We start from the raw sequence: 25,960 nt of genomic DNA, 5'->3' as shown, positions 1-25,960 counted from the left end.
CCATGAAGACTTCCAGCCTCTGAAATGATATAGCAGTGGTTCTCAACCTGTGAGTCCCGACCCCTTTCACAGGGGTTGCCTGATTCACCACAGTAGCAGAATTACTATGATGAAGTAGCAATGAAAATAATTTTATGGTCGGGGGCTCACCACAACATGAGGAACTGTATTAAAGGGTCACAACATTAGGAAGGTTGAGAACCACTGCTATTTAGGGTCGCTATGAGTCTGAATCAACTTGCTGGCACTAGTTTTTGGGTTTTTTTAAATCTTTATTTTTAAAATCTGTATTTAATCTAGACATCATATTCTGCTCTATTAGTATGGTGGTCTTTACCATATGTTGATATAATTGATACTTTTTTTGGTGAACATTTTAAAATGATTTCTCTATAGTATCTGGCACTATTGACTCATCCATTTTGTACTAATGTACTTGTACTTGGTGTACTAAATTACCGAGTAAGAGAATAAACATGTACTTAAGGGAACTAGCAAAACAGGAGCAACAAAGACCAGAGGATGTACACTGGTACAGATAGGAACGGGAAACACAGGGAATCCAGGACGGATGATCCCTTCAGGACCAGTGGTGAGAGGCGATACCGGGAGGGTGAAGGGAAGGTAGGGTATAATGGGGGAACTGATTATAAGGATCTATATATAACCCTCTCCCTGGGGGGATGGAAAACAGAAAAGTAGGTGAAACGAGACGTCAGTGTAAGACATGACAAAATAATAATTTCTAAATTATCAAGGGTTCATGAGGGAGGGCACTGGGAGGGAGGGGAAAAATGAGAAGCTGCTACCAAGGGCTCAAGTAGAAAGAAAATGTTTTGAGAATGATGATGGCAACAAATGTACAAATGTGCTGACACAATGGATGTATGTGTGGATCATGATAAGAGTTGTATAAGCCCTCCAAAAATGATTTTTAAAAGGAGAGCAACAAAATTATGAAGATGAAATTATATTAATATATTTTGAGGAAGAAAGATGGGGCTTTCTATTACCATAAAGAGTTATAGTCTCAGAAACACACAAATCCACAGGGACAGTCCTACCCTGTCCTATAAGGTCACTGTGCATCTACATTGACTTGATGGCAGCGATATATATATAGTCCTGGTGGTGCAATGGGTTAAGGGTTGGGTTGCTAACCAAAAGGTCAGTAACTTGAATCCACCAACTTGGGATTTACAGGCTTGAGAACCTTATGGGACATTTCTGTTCTTTTCTATAGGGTTGCTATAAATCAGAATAGACTTGATGGCTGTGAATTTTGGGGGGGATATGTATATACAGGATACATATATATACACACACACATAGTTATTCTGAGCTGTGAATCTTTATGGGAGCAGATAGCCTCAATTTGTCTTCTTGGGCTGCTTTGTGGGTTTGAACCAGCAACCCTGCGGTTAGCTAATAGCTGAAACTGTCACCAGGGCTTCTGTTCTGTCTTACCACAATATTTTTATTTTAAATCACATGGGAGGCACCATGATATTTTCAGTTACTTAGGGTCTTTGTCAATTTGGTGAGGCTGTGGCTGTCAGTAGTTTGACAGACACTGTGTACCACCTCTCGTTCTATAAGCTGACTGTGAACAGCCAGTCAGCTGGAAATGGCATTGCCTTGGGGGTGTAGACAGCAGCCATGATATAAAGGGAAGTCCCGAAAAGGCTTCTCTCTTCCTGACCCTGAAATCATCCCTGCATTTCACCTGTGACAAAAGTCAGTAGGGCCCCCGGCCTATCACATGACCCACAAATTTGGGGTTCATCAGCCCCTATAACTAGCAGAGGTCATCAACCTGTCATGTGACCCATGGTTTTGGGACTTGCCAGTATTTACAAAGGGGGTGATAGAGTCACTGGACCCAGGTTTGCCACAAACGTTCAAATTTTTAAAAGTTCAATATCGTGCTCACTTCGGCAGCACATATACTAAAATTGGAGTGATACAGAGAAGATTAGCATGGCCCCTGCGCAAGGATGACATGCAAATTCGTAAAGTGTTCCATATTATAAAAATTAAAATAAAAGTGCAATATCTGTGAAGTGCAATAAGCAATGCACAATAAAACAAAGTGCAAGTTTATTGTTACCATTCTTCCACTGGCACATGCTCACTTGGTATCTCTGTATCACATTTGGTAATTACTACAATATGTAAAACTTCTTCATAATGCTCCCGCACACTTAATTGACTACAGTAGAATGGTATAACTTTTATACATACTGGAAAGGAAAAAAGAGTGTGATTCACTTTTATGTGGTATTTGCTTAATTGGCATGACCTTCGTTATCTCTGGGGTACACCTGTATAGTGCAGGAGAGACACATCGAATTATTACAGCATTAAAATTCCATTAGGGGGAGGTGGCTGGGGGAAAAAAGCCTAAAGAAGCTCCTTGAAGTGACCATTTTTTAAAAGTTTGGATCACTGGTTTAACTGTAATACGAATATTTTTGCAAATGTAACTTATTATTATAAGGGGAAGTAGTTCCAAAACTCAAACAGTCAATGGCATCAGGCTGATACAGTATCTCTACAAAAAAAAAATCTGTACAATGCGGTAAAAATACTTGAAATGCACTGGTCAGAGCTCTCGTCCTCAAAAGGTCACCAAGAAAGTGGGCTTCAACAGGCTCTAACACTTTCACTACCTCCTAACCCCTCTCTCTTCAGTTGACTCAGTCTTTCGTTGGATATACAGCCTGTATTTCTCTGGAGTCATTCCCTTTGCTAAAGTAACTTTACATATTTCTATTGGGATTCAGTATCTTGTAAGGTTGTACAAAGCAGTGGTTATGTTGGGCCTAGAAATCAGCATCTCTAGAGCACTTAATAATGCCACTGGAATTTCAACTGTCTAAAATGATCAGAGGCCAAGAAAAGAAACACGTGCTTCACTGAAGAAAAGTACCTAGTCACCAAAAAACTTAAGTATGGTGGGGGGACATTGTAAAATACACAATACATTTAAAAATATCAATTTTGAAACTTATGTTCAAATGCCAGACCTAGAAAATAAAAATAATGTTTATAGACCCTGAGAAAAGAATTTTCAGCAAAGTACAAAAATTTAAAGCATTCCTTTTTTTTAAGCATTTCTTTTTTAGTTTTATAATTATTTACCGTGGAGCAGCTCAGAATACCATTTCTGTTTTAGGAAGCAAAACTGATATTGAGCAAGAAAATGTAATTTGTATTCTAAAATTTATGCTTCAATAAAAAATACTTAAACTGTGTGTCCCCTCTCCTCCCCAAAAAGTTAGTATATCTACTTTGCTGCCTACTTAACATTCTCTGAGCATTATGTTCTGCTTTGGTAAGATGAGAGCAACAATACTTCTCTTCAGGGGCTTTAAAGGGACGAAAAGGAGAGACTAGGAGGAGAGCCTGGGACACAGGGACCGTGTTGAGTACAAGTGAGGAAGAGAACCCCACAGCGCCACTTTGCAGCGTGCTTGAGGGCATTGCATGATTAAATTGTAAAGGGGTTCAGAGAAGCTGTTGTCTTTGGCACAATTATAGATTCTAGAAAATTAAAAAACTGAGCAGACAAAACTAAAAAACTGTGTTTGGTTGGGTAAAAATAACCAATTATAGTCATTTATGTAAACAGCTTAACTTGTAAGGTCTAATTATCAGGCAGCACAATAGCAATTACATTATATCAGACTAACCTTACAGTAAATTTTTTTTGATTATAATAGTAAAGTACTAGGAACAGTCTGTGCTGTTAGTTGCTCATAATGCACAAATCTGTTGACTCTTCACATTAATTAACTGGAACATAGCTCCTGAGTTTGTTCTCTATTTCAGGCCAAGATGGATTATCCATCCTAGGCTATCCCTAAGCATCTTCCCTGTAACCTGTCAGATAATGTAGATGTCTCTTAGTTTTTGGTGGTGAGGAAGATGTTGAAGAAGTGGACAGCAGAGGAAATTCTGTTTAATTACCTGGTAGCCTGTAAACCTGTAGGGCTTGTAGATAAGAGTTCTCGGGTCAAATAATGAAATCGTTTTCTCCTGTGATTTCTCCAGCTGTCCTTGTTATTTATTGAACCACCCACCTATATCGAAGGTAGATTGAATATCATTAGCTAGCCTAGCTTAGGCCAACTTCTAAATGAGCACAGTGTTACTTATAGGGCACTTCTAGAATTCCTGGAACCCTGGTGGTACTTGTGGATAAGCATTGGACTACTAACTGCAAGATCAGTGGTTCTAACCTTCCAGCAAGAGGCTCTCTGTTCCTGTCAAGATTTACATCTTCAGAAACCTTATGTGGGGTCACTATGAGTTAGAATCAAGGTGACAGTAGTGGCTTTGGGTTTTGATTCTAGAATTAAATTTACAATTATAATTTGTTTTGTTTCTATTGTGAACAAAGTACTATACAAAGAGACTTCAAACAAATGACATAAAGGCGCTTCAAAAAATTGGTGGGAAAATGGAATTAGAAGCTAATGGTTTTCCCATGAACTTTGTGAAGCCCCATGTTATATAGACATCATCACAGCCTTAACAAAAACTCACTGAATTTGGTATTTTTTATTTCACTTTCACTTTATGGACGATGAAGCACAGAAAGATAACAATTGCCTAAATTCTTGAAGGTAGTAAGAAGTGATGGCAGGATTGCAATCAGGTGGACTTCAAAGTCCATGCTTTTTCAGCTGTACTAATTGCGGTCAGGTTCCCTATCAATCACAGTCCAAACATGTATGGGACACTTACTAGTTATGAAAAAGCACAGATGTCTGTCACCGAATGATGGAAAATATCTTAAGAGCCCCTTTTGATCATCAAGAGGTGTAGGCCTTGTATAAGACTGAAAAGCATACAGCGACGCTGCCTAGATGGCATTGAACATTTTTGTGATAAAGAAAAGCCACTCAACAATACATTTCTAGTTCATCTAACTTTTCAGATTCTAATCAAAGCCTGGTGAGTCATGAGGCAGATGTCCTTCACTTGTTACATCAGAAAGAAGTCAGTGGAGGAGGAAGAAGCAAAACAGACAGGAACACCAAGGCTGAATGTATAGAATTTTGTTTAATAACCGTGGTATTCTGAAAATCCTTAGCCTACCTTGCAGCCCATACAGCCATTGTGCAGCTTGCCCGGTGAACCTACCCTCAGAGGATGTTGAAACATATGTCTCATATAGAGTCTATATTTAACCTGTTCTGCTCTTTCCTTGTGACAGCCTGTTTCTTTGAGCCCTTTCTTCCTGGGAAAGCATCCTACCACAGCAAACAAGTATTGGGAGTAACCAGGTCTGACCCACTGAACATGCCCCCAAAAGGCCATTCACAACCTACATTTGACTCCAGAATCAAAGAACACTGAGCAAAGAACAGAAACTCACTGGAAAGACACCACCAGACCAGCTCGGACAGCATTTTAGAATGGAAGCATCTGACAAGCCACTTCCTGGCCAATGCAAATTCACGACCCTTCCTTGAAAATCAGTTCATAATACCCTCGATTCCTGGTGTACACACATAAAACTCTAAGTGCCCCATTTTCTTTTTAAAGTATATCTAAATTTAAAACAATCATTTTATTGGGGGGAGGCTTTTACAAATCTTTTAACAATCCATCATTCAATAGTATGAAGCACACTTGTACATATGTTCCCATCAATATTTCCAAAACATTTTCTTTCTACCTGAGCCCTGGGAAAATTCCTGCCTTTGTTTCCTAAGGCCTGTCCAGCAAGGCCTGGGTTGGTAACAATTCTGAAATCTGAGAGGTAGACCACCATGTTTGAGACATTAGCAGCAGGTCCTTCAACCCTTCCGATGCAGTCTGGTCACCAGAGGGCTCGATCAAGTATTGTCAGGACCGTCAGGACCGTCGTAGATGAAAGGGTCTGTTCACTAAACCCTTTGACTGCAGTACAGAGCACTGGTGGCATAGTGGGCAACATACTGAGCTATTTACCACAGGGGTTCAAACTACCAGCTGCTCTGTGGGAGAAGGATGAGACTGTGTATTTTAGTAATTTTTAAGTCTCAGAAACCCAAAGAGGCAGCTTGACCCTGTCCAATAAGGTCACTATGATTCTGAATTGATTTGATGGCAGTGAGTTTAGTTTTATTTTTTGACTAGAGGGACCACAAAAAGAGAAAGGCAGGAGAGAGGATGGGAAGACAGGAAGAAGGGGAACAGTATTCCTGAATGCAAGAGGCTGCAGCAGAGTCCACGAGTTTAGAACCAATTCTAATCTGGACCACTGGAAAGCTCAGGTTTCTATCAGACTAACTGAGTGTGTGAACTCAAAGAGTTAAGAGCCTAGCTTTTGAAAGTTGAAGTTGTCTCCATTTTCTGTGTCACAGGGAGACCCTTACCTTGAGAAGAACCTGTAGTAGGGAAAGGACTCTGCTCCAGTACTCAAATCTCTGGCTGAGTATATATCAAGGAGCTCTGCTGGTGCTGTAGGTAAGTGTTGGGCTGCTGACTGCAAGGTCAGTGGTTCAAAACTTCCTGGGGCTCCTCGGGAGAAAATGAGGCTGTCTGCGTACATAAAGGTTTTCTGTCTCAGAAACCCTGTTTAATGGCCGTGGTGTTCTGGGCTGTGAGGGTAGCTGTGAGTCCAAATCAACAGGACAGCAGTGGGGTTGTTTGCTTGTTTGGTTTGGGTCTATCTCAAAGAGTTAATGGGGAGGAAGTCAATCTAAGAAAGCGCAACTGGATTTTTGTACTTTCTGTTTTTATCCACCTGCGAACCACATCAGAGAGCCACCTCAGTTGCAGCAAAATTAGAAGCAACCAAATGAAAGAACATTTATAAAGTCGTAGGTCCAAGCCCAAGAAATGATAGGGAATCATTTCTATAGAGGACAGCACCTGGAGCTACTGCACCTTTAGCAGTGAAGGCAGAGATGTTGGGATTGCTGGGTCTCAATCAGTAGAAACTATGGAATAGAGCTTGCCAACAGGCGACAATTTTTTTTACTGGGTTTCTAGTTAAAAACAGTCCACTTCTGCCATTAGTTAAGAAGTGGGACATGGGGAATGTGCAATAAAGCCAGCCCTGAAGGTCAATCTTCAAAAATACTGATCCAACATGGAATGATCTTGGATGGTAAACATGCAAATTTCTGGTTGAAAGAAGAGAGGTGTTTCGCTGTTGTTGTTGCTTTTCCATGTTCCTTCACAGATATGTAAAACTTCTAAATCAAAATGGGGAAATCAAAGAATTAAGTGAAAAATAAATGTTTAATAAGATAATCACACATATAGTTAAAGTTTTTTTTTGTTGGTTGGTTTTTTAATCTTTACAGAAGCAGAGAGCCTCATCTCTCTCTCATGGAGAAAGGCTGATATAGTTAGTTTACTATCCCTTCCAGATGCTCAACACTGCTGAGTGAGAGTTTATTGAAAACCACGGGGCATATGTGTGCCACAATGTGCTCCATGCAGCTTGTCAGCAAATGGCTATTTCCAATTACAATGAAAAAAATATAAAGATGTAAAGTACTATGAAAAAGTATACTGAAAGGGTGATGTGAGTTTTCATAGGGCTGTAGAATTACTGATAATTTTTCATTTTCTTGTATTTATTTATTCACTTATTTAACATTCCAAGTATTCAACAATTTATTTGTACTACTTTTATAATCAGAAAATTTAAAAGCTATTCTAAAAAGTAGTAATAAAGTTGATCCCTTATCTTTAAAAATGTTTTTATGCTTATATTATTTATTTATTCATTTCATAAAATTCATCATACATTTTTTCTTATATCATTTTATTGGGGACTCTTACAGCTCTTATAACATTCAACACATCAACCGTATCAAGCATATTTGTACATATGTTGCCATATGTACAAACATGTTGTACATGTTTTTTTTATTTTTAATCATTTTATTGGGGCTCATACAACTCTTATCACAATCCATACATTCATTGTGTCAATCACATTTGCACATTTGTTGCCATCATTATTCTCAAAACATTTTCTTTCTACTTGAACCCTGGCTATCAGTTCATTTTTTCTCCTCCCTCCCCCCCCCTTCCCTCATGAACCCTTGATAATTTATAAATTATTATTTCTTTGTCATGTCTTACACTGACCAATGTCTTCCTTCGCCTACTTTTCTGTTGTCCATCCCCAGGGAGGGAGTTATATGTAGATTATTGTGAATCGTTTCCCCTTTCTGTCCCACCTTCCCCTTCCCCTCCTGGTATTGCTACTCTCATTATTGGTCCTGAGGGGTTTAACTATCCTGCATTCACTGTGCATATCTTTACCAGTGTACATCCTGTGGTCTAGCCGGATTTGTAAGGTACAATTGGGATCATGATAGTAGAGGGGCAGGGGAATTATTAAAGAACTAGAGGAAAGTTGTCTGTTTCATCGGTCCAATACTGCAACCTGACTGGCTCGTCTCCTCCCTGCTCCACTTCTGGGGATATCCAGATGTCTACAGAGGGACTTTGGGTCTCCACTCCTCACTCTCCCTCATTCACAATCATATGATTTTTTTGTTCTTTGATGCCTGATACATGATCGTATTGACATCTCATGATCACACATACTGGTGTGTTTTTTCTATGTGAGCTTTGTAGCTTCTCAGCTTGATGGCTACTTGTTTATCTCCAAGCCTTTAAGACCCCAGACGCTATATCTTTTGATAGCCGGGCACCATCAACTTTCTTCACCACATTTGCTTATGCACCCTCTTTGTCTTCAGTGGTCATGTTGGGAAGGTGAGCATCACGGAATGCCAGGTTAATAGAACAAAGTATTCTTGCATTGAGGGAGTACTTGAGTAGAGGCCCAATGTCCATGTTACTTTAATACTAAACCTACAAATATATGTACATAGATCTATTTCCCCATTGTCATAAACATATTTACATGCCTGTATTTAGACCTCTATAAATGCCCTTTGCCTCCTAGCTGTTTCCTCTATTTCCTTTTACTTTCCTCTTGTCCCACTATCATGTTCAGCCTTCATTTGGTTTTCAATAATTCCTCTCAGGTACATTGCCCTTGATCAAGCCCTACCAGGCCTCCTACAACCTCCATGACATCAATTTTAGATCACTTGTTGTTCCCTTGTTCCTGGGTTTGTTTACACCCACTTCCTTCCACCACCACCCCCGCCCCCTCCTTCCCTTTTCCCATGTCCCCCTGGAACCATCAGTCCTGTTGTTTCGTCCTCCAGATTGTTTATCCTGCCTATCTCTCTATATAGACCTGCAGAGATAATATGCACAAAGACAAAACAAAGCAACAATAGAAAACAAAACAGCAACAAACCAAGGACAAAAAGAGAAAAGGCTGTAAATAGTTCAAGTTCTGTTTGTTGACTATTAGGAGTGTTTTCAGGTCAAGTTGGAGGGGGTGCCACTCCCTGGCCCAAAGTCTGTTCTTGGTATTTCCTGGGACTTTGTTGTTCTGTTTCCTTGCTGTTCTATTGTACACCTCAGTGTTTCATCTCAGTGTGGTGGGGTCAAACAGGGCGCAATTCCCACACTGTCTCTCCAATGTTGACCCCGAAGCACTATGGGTTAGTGAGAGACGTCATGTCTTGTAGTGAGGCTGGCCCTATGGTCCCCTCTGTGCTTTGGCTGCTCTGAGTGGGCCAGGATGTGTTCCACTCTCTCTTGTTCTCCTTTCTTTTGCTACTGTGTGCTCTGATGTCCATCTCCCTGAGCTGTAGCTTTAGTGCTGTCATCTGAAGTGGATTCTGCAGGGAGGGAGTGCTGTCCATGTACTTGGGATTGGGGCCAGCCCCTGTACATGTTTTCTAAACATTTACTTTCTATTTCACTCCTTGGTAGCAGCTCTTTCCCCCCACCCCCCATCCTTGTGACCCCTTGATAAATGATAAATTATTGTTTTCCTATCTTACACTGACTGCGGTCTCCCTTCACCCATGTTTCTGTTGTGTATTCCCCAGGGGGGGTGGTGATCATTGGGATCAGTTTCCCCTTGCTCTCCTCTTCCCCCCACCCCCCTACCTTGATATTAAAAAAAAGAAAAAGGAGTTGGGAGAGGATAAGGGAAGCTGATTTCAAGGTAAATCAGATGGAGAATGTTTTTAAATTGATTGTGATAAAAAGTATACAATACAGCTTGATGTGACTGAACTATGGAATGTTACAAACTATAGACTGTTATGGTATCTGTAAGAACTCCTAATAAAAATTAAATTTTTTTTAAAATAAGAAAAGTTATGATATGGAGTACTACTTCTGATAGAATTTCATGTGCTGATCCTTCTATATGAGGTCAGGTTCCTTTGTCTTATGTTCTTATAGTTTCCTACACTCACTGACTGTAACTCATAATGTTATAAAGTTATTTCTAATTTGAATTGCTGTCGTTGCTCCTGAAGTGTAAGTCTGGGATGGCTCCACAGAAGTCTCTGATTTGAGTACAGTGGCAGCACACAGATTGTTTCAGAGTGAGCAATCACAGATGGGAAATCCCTGGGTGGCAAACATAGTATGCACTTACTAGCTATAAGGTCGGTGCTTTGAATCCATCTAGAGGATCCTTAGCAGAGAGGTTTGACAATCTGCTTCTAAAAAGTCACAGCCTGGAAAACCTTATGAAGCTGCTGGAATGGCAACTCAACAATCCACCACCATCATCATAATGCTGTGTTTATTCTGGGCCAATCATTTTATCTGAACCACCACCCTATGAAGGAGATACAGATTTTATAGATAAAAGGAACTAAGGATAAATCAAAAGGTATTGGTAAGATATCATAGAAAATCCTAGTAAAACAGAAACAACAAAATGTGAAGCTATTGTTTCTTGACATAGTCTCCATGTAGGTGTATGTACTTCTGAAGACAGTTTTCCAGCTCTCTAAGGCTTCCCCAAAGAATTCTGTACTCTGACTTATACTACACCACAACAGCAGTTGTGGTATCCTCCAGGGACATAGTCATGTTCCTTTTAAATGTTCTTTGAGGTTTAAGAATAAAAATTTAAAAAAAAAAGAAAAGAAGTTTGAAGGGGTAAGATCTGGGCTGCAGGCTGGATGGGGTAAGGTTTTCGAACAAAATTCTCATAGGAAAGCCCTTCCTACCCTTGAAGAATGAGTAGATGCAATGTCACGATGAAAAAGAAATTCCCTGATGTAACTTTCTTGGCCTTTTTGTCACCAATGCCGTTTTTTTAAAAACATCTTTTATTGGGGGCTCTCCATATATCTATTGTATCAAACATATTTGCACATATGTTTCCACCATTATTTCCAAAACATTTTCTACTTGAGCCGTTGGTATAAGCTGCTTTCCCCACCTGCCTCTCCCACTGTTCCACCCACATGAATCCTTGATCAATTATATATTGTTATTATTTATCTTACTCTGTCCATTGTCTTTCTTCACCCACTTTTGTTATTCTTCCCCTAGGCGGGGGATGGGGAGACTATATATCCAATCTTGTGATGGGTTCCTCCTTACTCCCCCTCCCTCCTCCCTGGCCATCCACCTAACCTCATATGGCTACTCCCACTACTGTTCCTGAGGGGTTATCTGTCCTGAATTCCATGTGTCCAGAGCTCTTATCTGTACCAATATGTTCTCCAGTCCAGCCAGATTAGTAAGGTAGAACTGGGTCTTGGTAGTTGGGGGGAGGAAGCATTTAGGAACTAGAGGAATGTCCTGTGTGTTTTTGGTGCTGTACTGCACCTTGGCTGAATCACTCTTCCTTATAACCATTTTTGGGGGGGGGTATCCAATTGTCTACAGATGGAGTCTCCACTCCAAACACCCTCAATATAGTTGTTTGTTTTGGAACTTTTAATACTTGATACCTGATCCCATTGACACCTCATGATCACACAGGCAGGTGTGTTTCTTCCATGTGGGCTTATTTGCTTCCCTGTTAGATGGCTACTTGTTTGATTTCAGGCCTTTAAGACCCCAGATGCTGTATATTTTTACAGCCAGGTACCATCCATTGTCTTCACCACATTTACTGATGTACCCATTTTATTTTCAGATTGTATCAGGAAAGGTGAGCATCACAGAGTGCCAGGTTATTAGAACAAGGTGTTCCTGTGTTAAGGGAGGCCTTGAGTAGAGGTCCAAAGACCACACTTAAATATAAATATATGTACATTGGTCTCTATCCCTTTCATTATAAATTAGTATATTTACCTCTATGCATGCCTATGGCGATGCCTCTATAAAATAGCGTTTGCATCCTATTACTTTCCTCTATTTCCTTTTACCTTCTTCCTGTCCCATGATCATGCACACCTTCCATTCAACTCTCACTAATTCCTCCTGGATACATTGCACTTGATTAAACCCCACCAGGCATTATACGCCCTTCTTGCCATCAACTTTAGATCTTATCCCCGAGTTTATTGGCTCCCACTCCACCACCCTGTCCCCTCCTCTATGTCTCCATGGAACCTCCTATCCCTTTGTTTTCTCCTTGGGATTGCTTGTCCTGCCTATCTTATATAGACATAGGGGATAAGAAAAAGTAAAACAAAACAAGAAGTAAAAAAACAATAGTTCCAGGTCTGTCTGTTGACAATGCAGTTTTTTATTATCTTAAAACTTATTCATAATAAGCCTGTGTCCTTTGAAAAACTCTATCAAGAATAACTCTTTGGAATTCCAAAGCACAGGCTTGATAACCTTCTGCAACAATGGGTTAAAACATAAGAACAATTATGGGGACAGTACAGGACTGGGTGATCCTTTGTGCAGCGGTTCTCAACCTGTGGGTCACAACCCCTTTGGGGGGGTTGAACGACTCTTTCACGGTGGTCGCCTGATTCACAACAGTAACAAATTACAGTTATGAAGTAGCAACAACAATCATTTTATAGTTGGGGAGGTCACCACCACATGAGGAACTGTATATTAAAGAGCCGCGTGATTAGGAAGGTTGAGAATCACTGCTCCATGAGGTCACACTATAAGCCAGAACTGACTTGATAGAACCTAACAGCAACATATCACGGGCTGAACTGCTCTTTCGGCTTTAAATTTAACTGGCCCAGCACAACCCCTTGGAGGCTTTGATTGGAGTCTTTTAGAAAGCACCCTAACGGGACGTAGACAAGTGTGGGAGCAGATGGTATTACAGTGTATTTTGTTCTTCAGAATTGCCGAGCTTCTGAGTTGCATAGTGCATTCATGGGAGGATCTGTAATTCATTTTTCTTTCTCATGTAAGACAGGACCGTTGTCATATTCTAAGATTTAAGCAAGGCCATGAGAAAAAGCTCTCTGCTCTCTCCAGGGAGCTGATACTCTAAGTCTGACCTTCAACTAAGTTAAAGTAAATGCGTTCTCCCCGTTCCCTGGTAAATGGCTGAAACACAGCATTCTGTAGGTGTTCAGTTAACACTTCCCTCCATACCATGGTCTAATTGTCTAAAGATTCTTGCTTATTTGTTTGCCTTCAGAGAAACTGTCAACAATCCCTATGTGTGAGAACTTGTCACAAATGCAGGACACATGACAAGAACTGTACATAAACCTGCCTCAAAAAAAGTTCTGGACCCTGAAGTGTGTATTGCTTCAGGCGTCCCCTACGCCCCACCTGTGATCTTTATTTTATCTCGCTATTTTTCTTCATTGTAACCATGCCCCTCTTGACTTCTTGGTCTTGTGAGAGAGCTGGTTCTCCTTTAATCTCATAGACAAGTGTTATTACTGAGAGGACTTATTTGCAGGCAGCCACCTATAGCAGAGACACGTTTAAACACATTTTGTTTGGAATAAGCCTGTGCATGTATGAACTGGAACCTAGTAGCAATCCTTTCTGGCTTACTCTCACAAATACTTAGCTGTTATTCCAAATCTATCCAGACAGTACAACAATGTTTGTAAGATGATCAAGGCACATTATTCAAATTTATTACTAAATTAGAATAATCACTTTTAAGTTTAAGTAAGCCATCTCTGATGTAAACTACAGTGAAAAGTCTCCAAAACAAGCTTTCCAAAAGAAAACAACCAAGCTTTCTAATTTTTCTGAAATAAACTATGATACAGTAGTTGCATGCAAACGTAAGATATAAAAATGCAAATGAAGGTAGCAATATAATATCAAGCTTGTTTCTGAAAAAATGCAGAAATCAGTGTAAACCATACAAAGTTGTAGTTCATGAAATTGCTTTGATGAAATGGATCATACTAATTATGCAGAACCCTATCAGTCAAAAAAGATCTTGCTTCTTCACCAATCTATTCTTTCTACTTACTAATAATGTTAATTCAATGTGATTTTACAAATTTGTTGTTAGTTCACTATCCAATCAAGAAATACTATATTCAATCAATGTACAACTATATTGATCACATTATTATTCTATGAATAAACCTGATAATAAAAATTGCTCCGTGTTCTGTACAGTCAGACATGGAAGGACGTCCACAGGGAGGATACACCTCATCTCTCTGCTCAGATTTTAAGGAATCTGGGAGGCCTTCATGCTCGTGGGCTGAAGATGCATCCCAGTCACCTTTTTTCCCCAGAGTCCCCTAATAAGCAGCCAATTTTAAGGTGCTGATTGCAAGCATATGGCTACTATACTTAAAAAAAAATCATTTTACTGGGGGCTCTTACAGCTCTCATAACATTCCATACATCAACTGTATCAAACATATTTGTACATATGTTGCCATTATTTCATTTCTAAAACATTTTTACTTGAGCCCTTGGTATAAGCTCTTTTCCCCCTCTACCCCACCCTCCTACCCTCATGAATCTTTGATCAATTATATATTGTTGCTATCATTTCATAGCTGACACTGTCCATTGTCTCTCTTCACCCACATTTTTGTTATTCGTCCCCTTCAAGGGGTGGGTATTTATATCCAACCTTGTGATGGGTTCCACCTTTCTCCCCTGCTACTATACTCTTGAAGGTTGTCTGCCATCAAGAACGATCAGACCACCCACCCTGAGTATGGCCCACTCCCTTCTGATAAGAATAGATTGTTACCCTGGAGAAGAGCTCAGAGAAACCTAAGGTCAAGCCAGCTCAGAAATCACCAGGGTTAGGCACCATCTTAACTTTAGAACCCGCCCGTCTTATTACATATGTACTTTCCTGTCATGTGTATACCCCTAGCTCATCCCCTTCCTGTTACATGTATGCCTCTAATACAACCCCTTCCTGTTACCTATGTGTATGACATGACTTGCATGCCCGAGATTACATAAACCGTGAGAGAATACGTTCACCCTCTCTGGTTCCAGTCTCCATGGAAGAGGTGCGCCCTTGAATGCCTTGTCTGATGTTCTTTAATTTACTCTTCAATTACACAATCACCCCTAGGACCCATTCAGTTGTGGAGGCTGGTCTCCCACAAGTGACACTAACTCTAGCTACTACTGGATGGATGCAGATCTTTTGGTAAAACGACAGGAAACAAATTGTTTAGACTCCTTGATAAAGATCGCCAACTGCTGGGGGACAGACAACAGAAAAGTGGGTGAAGGGAGACTCGGACAGTGTAAGATATGACAAAAATTTTTTATAATTTTTTGCATCTTTTTTTTAATAAGCCATTTTATTGGGGCTCATACAACTCTTATCACAATCCATACATACATCAATTGAGTAAAGCACCCTTATACATTCGTTGCACCCTTACACGTCATTCTCAAAATTCGCCTTCTACTTGGGTTCCTGGAATCAGCTCGTTTTCCTTTTTTCCCTCCCCCCCCCTCCCTCCTCCCTCCTAAACCCTTAATAATTTATAAATCATTGTTTTATCTTATCTTACACTGCCTGGCGTCTCCCCTCACCCACCTTCCTGTTGCCCATCCCCCAGAGAGGAGGTTACATGTAGATCCCCGAGATCGGTTCTCCCTTTCTACACCCACTTTGCTCCCGGTGTCGCCACTCCCACCGCTGGTCCTGAGGGGTTCATCCGTCCTAGATTCCCTGTGTTTCCAGATTCCTGCTGCACCGCTGTGCATTCTCTGGTCTAATCAAGTCTGCAAGGTAGAATTGGGATCATGATAATTGGGGGGGATAATTTATAATTTATCAAGGGTTCATGAGGGTGGGAGGGACTGGGAAGGAGGGGGGAAATTAGGAGCTGATGTCAGGGGCTTAAGTGGAGAGCAAATGTTCTGAGAATGACGAAGGTAACAAATGTACAAGTGTGCTTTACACGATTGGTGTATGTATGGATAGTGATGAGTTGTATGAGCCCCCAATAAAATGATTAAAAATAAGAATGATCGCCAACTGAAGTTCACCACAGATTCCCCTCAGGGTAGGTTTCCTCTCCACGATTTATTTGAAAGTGTCTGTTATCGGTTTCATAACGTAAATTTAGAGTAGTGGTCACAGGAACAATGTAGCTGCTGACAGTGCTGAGAAATCATTGTATGCGTTCATACTATCAAGCCATTAAAATGTAGTTCTAGAATTTTAGATATAATTATAAACACATTTTTTTACAATATCTGTTTCCTCTTACACTCTAGAAGTTTGCCTTATGATGGGACTGCTCATTTTCTACCGAATATTGATTTTAACAATGAATTAGGCCTTTGGTCAAAATATATGTATAGGGCATCTCTAGTAATACCTTGGGGCTACAATCCTACTCCTCATGGAATTTACAGTTTAATGAACAAGAAACCAGGCAATTAGTTCTCTCTCCTATGTCATTCACTACAAGGAGCACTGGGACCATGGGAGAGACTACTTACCCAGACTTGTGGGATGGGGAGGGGGACAACGGAGGTCTCAGGTGTTCCTGAGGAAGTGATGTCTAATCGGAGGGAAGAGTTACCGTGACAAGTGAAGCTTGGAGGAAGAATTGGAGATGCTTTCCTCTGGCTGGAGAACGGAGTGTAAGACAAGGTAACGATGATAAAGAAATAGGAAGAAGCTAGACCAGGAAGGGTGTTCTACAAAGAATGACCACATAATTTATTGTAAAAACCAGATACGTTACAGGGTGTTGTTAATCAGTTATGTGGGGAGAACGAGATGAACCAGAAATGTCCTGGGCGAATGTGGATCATGGTTATTCTACTTGCAAGCCATGTCATGGTGCTTGACCTGCAGTGAAAGCATGGAGTGTTACGTCTTCTCTTTTTTACCTTATACACTTTGCCTGAGTGACTTCATCCATCCCTTTGCCTTCACTTGCTCATTTCACAAATATTCGTTGAGGACACACTTCTGGGCACTGAAGTTACAAAGAAGAAAAGACACGGTTCCTGTCCTCAAAAGTTCTGTCTAAGGACGTCAGACATCTAAAGAAACAATCCTAATGCAACTGTATAATTGACTTTCCTGCTGAACTCCACACGCACAACTGTCGTTTTCACTAGGATTATAAAACACAGATTTTAGTAAAGTAGAACTTTTAGTTTCTTTTCTAATTTTTCCCCCTTCGGCTGATCTCTCCTATCTCATAATGATACTATTATCCACCCAGCGAATCCAGAAAAGCAAGGCCTTGAATCAGTGTAGTTCTTCCTACTGTTATGAATTTTAATGTCTCCATGTATTTCTTAAATGTACTGACCAAACTGGAGCTTAGAATTTCAATGAAGGCTAACATCCAGTTAAGAAAGAAAGGTCACTTCCAGGAACCTGAAGCTACATTGTCCATGGGCACATCTCAGTATCACATTAGAATAGTGTTTCTTGTTGTTTTTTTTCCTATAATGCACATTGATGACTCATTTTTAGTTTGTTGACAATCTTGCCTTCCACATCTGGAGATATACACATATAGGTCCTACCAAAACCCACTGCCATGGAGTCAACTCTGACAGTAAGCCTTCAGGGCAGAGAACTGTTTCATAGGGTTTCCAGGGCTGCAAACCTTCAAGGAAGCTCACAGGCTTAGCTTCCTCCTGTAGGGCAGCTGGTGGGTTACACTGTGCCACCAGGGTCCCTTACATATGCCCGATCCAGTCTCAAAAGAAGTTCCAGTCTGTGTGAGAAAGACAAGATGCTATTTCCTAAGTATTTGACCTCATCTCAACTTTGTGGGGTGCTGGAAGTGGTTGTAAAGCTGTGGATGAAATGTCGACATTAATAAACCATCTATGAAACAGCTACTGTATAAAAAGCTAACAGCTGCAGAGTGATCCTTTTAAACAAATCTGACCACCCCTGGGCTCTTAACCCTTCTAAAGCATCCTAGTACCTAAATCCTATGCTCTAAATCCAACAATGGTAAGTAATTTGGCTCCTGGTATGTTTTCTACCCTTTCTCCAGTTTACTCTCTTCCAGGCACACTGGTCTCCTTGCTGCTCCTTCAACGTCCTAGGGAGTTCCTACTGCAGTCACTGTACCTCTGCTTCTCTTCTAGAAGTTTCCCTCCAAAAATTCATGTCACTTCCTTGCTCACTAAATGACTAGACTGCTGCTAAGCCCTTCCACCAACGGGCCTTCCTGGTCTATTGTACCTAAAAGGGCACCCCCAAATTATTGTCGACAATCCCAGGCATTATCTTTTACTTGTCAATCTCCCTCAGGACAAACAAGCTCCATGAGGCGGGGCTGTTTTGCTCACTGCTGACTTCCCGGCACCTAGAACAGGCCTTCCACAGCTCATTAAACACTGTTCAGCAGATTGTAGCAAATTTAGAACTATCCTATAATTACTGACTTGATGTGATAGGGTCTCTGGTAGAGTCTAGACCAGTGGTTCTCAACCTTCCTAATGTCGCAACCCTTTCATACAGTTGTGATGACCCCTTCCAACCATAAAATTATTTTCGTTGCTACTTCATCGCTGTAATTTTGCTACCGATATGAATCGGGCGACCGCTGTGAAAGGGTCATTCGACCCCCAAAGGGGGGGCGGTCCGCAACCCACAGGTTGAGAATGGCTGGGTTATCCCAAAATAGTACATGTTAGTTGAAGGTGACAGGAGCCGAGTTTTTGTCATTTGTGCTGTTAATTTTCTGATTGTTTTTACAATAAACTTGTACTACCTAGATACTAAACAACAATAACGAGACAGCACAGGCAGGAAGTTTGAAAGAAGTCAGGCACAGATTTGAAAGCCTGACTTGTAACGAGGTGTAACAACCTGATAAAATGAACCAAGGTTTGACTCCCCCGTCCCCAACACTTCCTAGCAGTGCGCCTTCAAGGTATTCACAGGCAAACCTCAGGGAAATCGCAGGTTTGGTTCCAGGCTGCACACAATGAAGTGGGTATTCCAACAAAGCGCGCCAAGCGGGCTGCTTGTCAGGGAATGAAAAGTTAAGTTCACGTTAGACTGCAGTCTCGAGTGTGCAACAGCAAGGAAACAAGTCTGCGCGATATTGGGAGAATGACCGCAATGTGACCCAGGCGTTCCCGTGGCTTCTATAGACTTGCTCCACAAAGGGTTGCCACAAATTTCAATTTATAAAAAGAAAACAAAACTAGGGAGTGCAGTTAAGCAAAGAACAATAAAAGGTGTGCCCGTCTATGCGTGAAGCCTAAATTTTTTTCCTCTGAAAAATGGGGAAATGATTGTGCCTGGCACACAGTTGTTTTTGCAGATTAAATGAGGCTTTGGTGTAACCATTGTATAATGCCTGGCATGCAAGAAGTACCGGACAAATTGTGGCTATTAAGATAATTATCAGCAGTAGTAAGAGATGGCGGGACATACCTAGCCCTCAAGATTGACATCAGAGCGGACCACCACATCCTCTCATCATTGCGCCTCAGTTTGAGCCTCTGAAGCCCAACGAGGTGATGCAATGGTTTCAAGGGAGGCAAATTCGATGTTCCCGCAGCATCTGAATACAGCGTACTCGGTTCACCGCGGCACCCCGTCCGGATACTCCATGGGTGGCATTCCCACACCGGACTTGAGAGCGGGCCTCGGCTCGCCGCCGTCCTCAGCCGGTTTCCCTTGCTGCCGAGGTGGGCGGCGGGTGGGCAGGGAGCCAGGGAAGGTAGGTTAAAAACAAATTAAAACAGTACGGAGTCGTGGAGGGGCTCGTGGCAGCATGCACAAGGGAGTCTCTGGCGACAGGCGAAGCGCCACAAGGGAACTCGTGCCTACAGGTCACACTCGGGAGGAAGTCTGGAGTGGCAGGGCGGGCGGGGGTCGGGGGTCGGGGGGCGAGGCCGGCGGCGGCGGCGCGGGCCTCGGCGAGGCTTCAGGCCCTGAGGGCCGGGAGCGGGCCGGAGGGGGCGGAGGCCGCGAGGTGGGTGGAGGCCGCGGAGGGACGGCGGCGGCGGTCTCGCGGCTGCGCCGGTCGGGAGCGAGCACGCAAGGCAAAGGGCGTGCGCGCGGCCGCCGGCAGCTCTTCGGCGCGGAGCAAGGGAGCGCGGCGAGGTGAGGCGCGAGGATCTGCAGGGTGGTCGGGCGGCGGGGCGCGAACCCCTCTGGCAGGACGAGGAGGGAAGCGGGACGACGAGAGGCGGCAGGGGTGGAGGAAAGGGGGCGCGCCGCGGCGCCGAGCGCGACGCAGTGGGCGGGCGGCGCCGGGCCACGCCGCGCTGGGAGGTGGGGGGCGGGGAGGGCGGCGCGGGGCCACGCCCGCGCCCCGCCCCTCCCCACGGCGTGCCTCACGTGCCCGCCCCGCCCCACGGCGTGCCTCACGTGCCCGCCCCGCCCCACGGCGTGCCTCACGTGCCCGCCCCGCCCCACGGCGTGCCTCACGTGCCCGCCCCGCCCCACGGCGTGCCTCACGTGCCCGCCCCTGGGGCTGGGCCGCCCCTCTGCTCTCCATACACGCTTGTCTGCTCTTGGCAATGGAGCGCGTCGAAACGCGAACTGCAGCTGTGTGCCACGCCCCTGACATTACACACGGCGTTTTCAGGTAGGCCTTCCAAGGTGGCAATTTTAGCTCCCATGTCAGTGCCAAGGAGAACCGAACTTGATAACTTGCCCAACAACATCCTACGGGTAACGAAGTGAGGGTTTAAATCCATGTCTGGAAAACTGCGGCTCCTGCCCCGTTACTCTGCACCACCTAAAGCTGTGCCTCACAATACCAACCTGCCCCCCGCCTCCCCCGCCTGCCCGTAGCTGATTTGGATTTGGCAAGTTTGCCCCTTCTCTCAAGGCTTTATGCTCCCATAGCGTTACAGTCTCAGAAACGCACAGGGGACAGTTCGTCGGCATCGACTAGACACTAGTGAGTTTGGTTTGGTTTTGGTTTTGCCCCTCGGGAGCTCTGGTGGTAGTGGTTACATATTGGGTTGCTAACCGCAAAGTGGCAAGGTCAGTGAGAGGAGGGCCGGGGCAGCACAAAGACCCCTCCTGCCAGTCCGAGTCTTTTGGCACCAAGATGTGAGGATGGAGATGGAGGACAGTGATAGAATTTAGCCAGAAATGTGAAGTTGAGAAAGGCTTTATTGAGGCAGGGAAAGAACTCCCAGGAGGGAAGGGAGAGCAGAGAAGGATGCAGGCAATCTTGAGCCCCCGGGCAGGTTCCCAGACCCAATGAGTTAGGTCAGGGAAATTGCACCTGGCTTGCTCCAAGGGCTTGGCGTGTGTACTGATATGGGGAAGGAGGGCCTTCTGGTGCTGCAGTTGCAGGGTCTGAGTCAGGATGTGGTCTGTGAGTCAATCATCCCAGAACACTGAGGGAAGGGGCCAGTACAGACCCGCCCCTGAGAGATAAGCTCCTTGGAATGCTGGAGGCAGGGACTGCAGTCCAGCTCTGGCCTTGAGAGGAGGGGAAGGGGCTGCACAGTCCAGCAGGCTATCTTTCGGAAGAGCTAGGGGAGGCAGCTGGATGGTCCAGACCCAGCCCAAACAGCAGTTGGAAAGCACCAGCCTCTGTAAGAAAGATGGGGCGCTCTACTCCCATAAAGAGTCAACAGTCTCCGAAACCCACAGGGGCAGCTCTAACCTGCCCTATAGGTTTGCTATGAGTTGGAATTGACTTGATGATGGTGACTTTCGTGGGTTTTTTGTTTGTTTTCTCTTAAGGTTGCTAGTGTCAGAACTGGGGTCTCGTACAAAGAGAAGAAAAAACGTTGCTTATTGAAACACTATGCATATGACAGAGAAAGCTGACAGCTGATGGCTTATCAGAGTGTCCTCACATTCTACCACAGAGGTCACTCACTACCTGTAAGATAATTATGCAAATAAGTCTTTCAGGCACTACTGAAAAAGGAGCACGTATAAATCTGACTTGAACCGTTAAAACCTTGTCAGTTGATTCCTCCTCTGGTGCATGCTGGACCTGATCTGGTTTCCAACATTTTCTGTATTGTTGTTTTGTTTTTGTTCATATTACAGTGTATCTCAGAGAGGTTGTATCATTGGAGGTCACGCTCTTGAAGTTGTGTTATATGCTGTTCTGTTTTTTGGTATATGTAACTCGAGACTGGTGAAGCTGTAGGAACAGCAAGTAAAATAAGGGTTGGGGGGCAGAGTAGGTAAAGGGAGTCGATGTCAAGGAGTCCAGAAAGCAAAAGAATGTTTGGAAACTGATTGTGGTAGCAGTTGTACAATACTGCTTGATGTGCTTGAACTATAGAATGTTATATGTATTAACTCCTGATTAATAATTTTATTTTTTTTTTAAAATCATTTTATTGGGGGCTTGTACAGTTCTTACCACAATCCATGCTGATTAATAATTTTAATTGAAAATGCTTTTTTAAAAAAGCAGCAGCATGCTAGAGGGTTTTGAAGCTACAGAAAGAAGTCAGATTCAGGAGTACCACCTGTTAAATCATGGTAGAATGGAACCAGACCCAGGGCCATCCCATTGGGTGCCAGTGTGGAACTCTGCTACATAGGATTTTCAGTGACTGGGTTTTTTAGAAGTAGATCTCCAGGCATTTCTTTGAAGGCACTTCTGGGTAGATTGGAACCTCCAAACTTTCAGTTAGCAGCCAAGCATGTTAACCATTTGCACCACCCAAAAACTCGGGGAGAGCTCAATAAATGTTGACCATTTTTTATTAGAGTGCATAATATCTGTGATAGATTTGGGGTCAACTTGGCTGGGCCAGGATTCTCAGTGTTTTGACAGTTAGGATTTCGTGCTCCCTCCTGTTCTGACCTAACACAATGTAATCACCTCCATAAGATGTGGTATAAGCAAAGCAGAGAAATAATTTGTAAGAGGATTGGGGTAGAATGCAACACTTTACTTAGGTTGAAGCCCTGATGTAACTGGTCTCTTCTGGGGTGTGACCCACTTAAAATGTAAGTGGTAGCTTTAGAAACTTGTTTTTTACTGGGTCCGGATCATGCATTTGGCTCACTGACTTCTGGTTTTTTGGACTTAAGCCCCACGGCCTCCCTGTTGATCCTGAAAGTCTTCAAGAGACCTGTTATCTGACCTCTGACCTTGGATTCATTCACTTCTGCAGCCACTAGCCTACTGACCTTTGGATTTATCAGACCCCAAAGCTATACAAATCTGAAGTATCCAGCTTTGACATCTGATCCATGGACTTTGAACCTTGTGCTTGAATTTCCCTACTTCTACAACTGAGAGTCATTTTTGGATATAACTTTCTGTCTCTACACACACACCACATATATAAGGTTTACTAGTTTTGCTTCTTTAGCGAGCCCAGCTTGTCAGGGGAGTCAGCCCCTAACAAATCATCATGGGTCCAGTAGGCACAATTGTACAGCAATAATAAGTAAAGATTATAGTAAAATCACAGAATAAGAGAGATTGAAATATTGGAGTCAGACACATTTCATGGTAGCATGCTCACCTCAGCTTCTCTTGGTGGTACAGGGCAGGAGCGAGTGATTAATTGCTAACCAAGGCTTACATATCTTTAGGGTGTGCATGCCCCCTAATACCAGGTAAGGACATACATCACAGGAAGGGGGTGTACAATAGGCAGTACAGCAATAGGAGGGGTGTAGACAGTGGGCATAAGCGTAACAGGAAGGGGATGAGCTAGGGGTGTACACATGATAGGAAGTTAAGGGAGTAGGAGTATACATGTAACAAGGGCGGACCCTAGATTCATGATGGAGACCCACCCTTGGTCTCCTTTGAGTTGGCTTGACCTCCCTGGGTTCTCCTACAGGGAAACAATCTATTACTATCCTTATCAGAAGGGAGTGGGCCCTTCTTAGGGTGGGATAGACTATACAGTCTGATTGCTCTAGATGACTGATAACCCTTAGGGAGAATAACCTCTGACCTGTTTTCGATGACCTCCAAGTGTATAGTCATTTATATATATTTGGTGGGGAGACAACTTGGGAGAAATCTTTCAGTTTCCCATGATTCCCCCTTTTGTTTTATGTATTAAATCAAATAGAGCCACAGGGGTGACATGGTTATTGTCTATACATTGAAAGCTGTGAATGCAAAACTGATGACAATATTAAAGTAGCCAAGCCAAAAACTCAGGCTTATGGCAAGCATTTTGAACCCAGGCATGGGGGATAAAGTCCCCCTATGCCCATCTGCTATTGGAGAAAAGTATGAGAGGGATTGGATGCCGCAGCGGGAAGAAATAGAGCAAACAGGAATGTCTACTTCTATAAGGAGATAGAATCAACCATGTGCTCACTTTAAGGCAGCACAGTTTTCAGGGGAGAATCTGTGGAAATGATATATTACCACAAAAAGATATACTTGGTCTATATCTCCAACTGCCAAAATGGCGGCCTTCCTACCATGGGATACTGGCCTTCCAGATTCCCTTTGTACCAGCCAGGGAATAAGTCCCAGTCATATTCCCCTCTTTTGTTTCATATATAAAATTCAAAAGAGCTACAGTGGCTACATGGCCATTTTCTATACATCCATACCAGTCAGGGAATAAGTCAAGTCATATTTCCCACAGTGTTAATTTCCCACACCAGCCTAAGAGAATAACACTTGCTAAATTTATTTTCTTCAAAGACCAACTTTTCCTAGGTCTACAGCAGAGGGAAAACACCACCCTCCACCCCAATTAAAAAAAGAAAAACTAACAGCCATGTTATCGGAGTGTTGCCTAGTCAATAAATGATTGTCGCATGCTAAAAATCACAAGGTAAAATAAGTCACTCCTGGAGAAAAAGCCCATTCCATATACATTTATTGAGTTCTATGTGCTTGGCGCTTTTTAAAAGCCATATAAACTTGTGTTGGATGTTTTCACTGTTTCGTTTACTTTAATGTAAAAGTGGAAGGGAGCCCTGGTGGCAGAGTGGACAATGTGCTCATTGAGCTGCTAACACAGGGTCAGTGGTTCCAATCCTGTAGCCACTCTATGGGAGAAAGTTTAGACCACTTGCTCTTATAAAGATGCCAAGTCTTGGAAACCCAGAGGGGCAGCTCTGCTCTGTCCTACAGGCTTAGTCAGAATTGACTTGATGGCATTGAGTTAGTTAGGTTTTGAGAAGTGGAAAAAGTAGGCATCCAGAAGTTAACTGACACAAAGAAGAATGTGAAAAGTACAAGGAAATGGACCAAAAAGCTGAATGTAGAAGAGTCATCTAGTGTGAAATATGCCTTCATTCCCATCCCCCCCCCACCCCCCTGCAAAGATACTTTGCGCATGATTCCGTAAGTTTCCAGTAAGGATACTCAGGTTGAAATTTTATGATAAAGAGAGAAATTAAGAGCTGAACTGTTGAACCGCTTTGGGGATCTCAACAGCCCGGAGTCATGACCAAAATCTTAGTGAATGACTGGACTCAAACTTCCTTATATGTCTTACTCAAGATTCACATTCCAAATTATCAAGGGTTCCTGAGGGAGGAGGGGCTGGGGAGGGAGGGCAAAATTGAGGAGCTGATACCAAGGGCTGAAGTAGAAAGAAAATGTTTTGAGAATGGTGATGACAACAAATGTACAAATGTGCTTGACACATGGATGGATGTATGGATTGTGGTAAGAGTTGTACGAGCCCCCAATAAAATGATTAAAAAAAAAGATTCACATTTCCATAAGAAGCTATTGCATCTGTGGGAGTGGGGGGTGGAGTTCTGGGAACTGAATGCCATGTGGGAGGGTCAGCTCCTCCAATGAAAGAGAGCTAAAGAGAAATATCCTGTTCCTTATCAATA

The 25,960-nt window shown here is 42.9% G+C and overlaps 2 protein-coding genes and 1 non-coding gene across 13 annotated transcripts in view; 2 read left to right on the top strand and 1 right to left on the bottom strand.

Moving 5' to 3' along the window:
• The window catches only part of ACACA (acetyl-CoA carboxylase alpha), a 318,090-nt gene extending 298,014 nt beyond the window's left edge, over positions 1-20,076 (bottom strand). For 2 of the 5 annotated variants that reach the window (XM_075561438.1, XM_075561443.1), the window contains exon 1: positions 19,622-20,075. In XM_075561438.1, the coding sequence (XP_075417553.1) occupies positions 19,622-19,659 (38 nt within the window). In that variant the 5' untranslated portion in view covers positions 19,660-20,075. Of the gene's footprint in view, positions 1-17,094; positions 17,184-19,621 lie in introns of those variants that run through there. The other 3 variants (XM_075561439.1, XM_075561440.1, XM_075561444.1) reach the window with 3 other exon arrangements.
• Positions 1,926-2,032, top strand: LOC142460387 (U6 spliceosomal RNA). The gene has a single exon (XR_012786599.1). It is a non-coding gene; the product is annotated as a U6 spliceosomal RNA (small nuclear RNA).
• TADA2A (transcriptional adaptor 2A) overlaps positions 19,889-25,960 on the top strand; it is a 65,081-nt gene continuing 59,009 nt past the window's right edge. For 2 of the 7 annotated variants that reach the window (XM_075561450.1, XM_075561447.1), the window contains exon 1: positions 20,232-20,296. The gene's annotated coding sequence lies outside the window, so the exon portion shown is untranslated. Of the gene's footprint in view, positions 19,911-20,231; positions 20,297-20,618; positions 20,784-25,960 lie in introns of those variants that run through there. The other 5 variants (XM_075561451.1, XM_075561448.1, XM_075561453.1 and 2 more) reach the window with 5 other exon arrangements.

This window comes from Tenrec ecaudatus, chromosome 10, assembly GCF_050624435.1.
Source record: "Tenrec ecaudatus isolate mTenEca1 chromosome 10, mTenEca1.hap1, whole genome shotgun sequence".
NCBI classification, from domain to species: Eukaryota; Metazoa; Chordata; class Mammalia; order Afrosoricida; family Tenrecidae; genus Tenrec; species Tenrec ecaudatus.
Note: the sequence above shows the minus strand (reverse complement) of the source record. Positions and strands in the feature narration are given on the sequence as shown.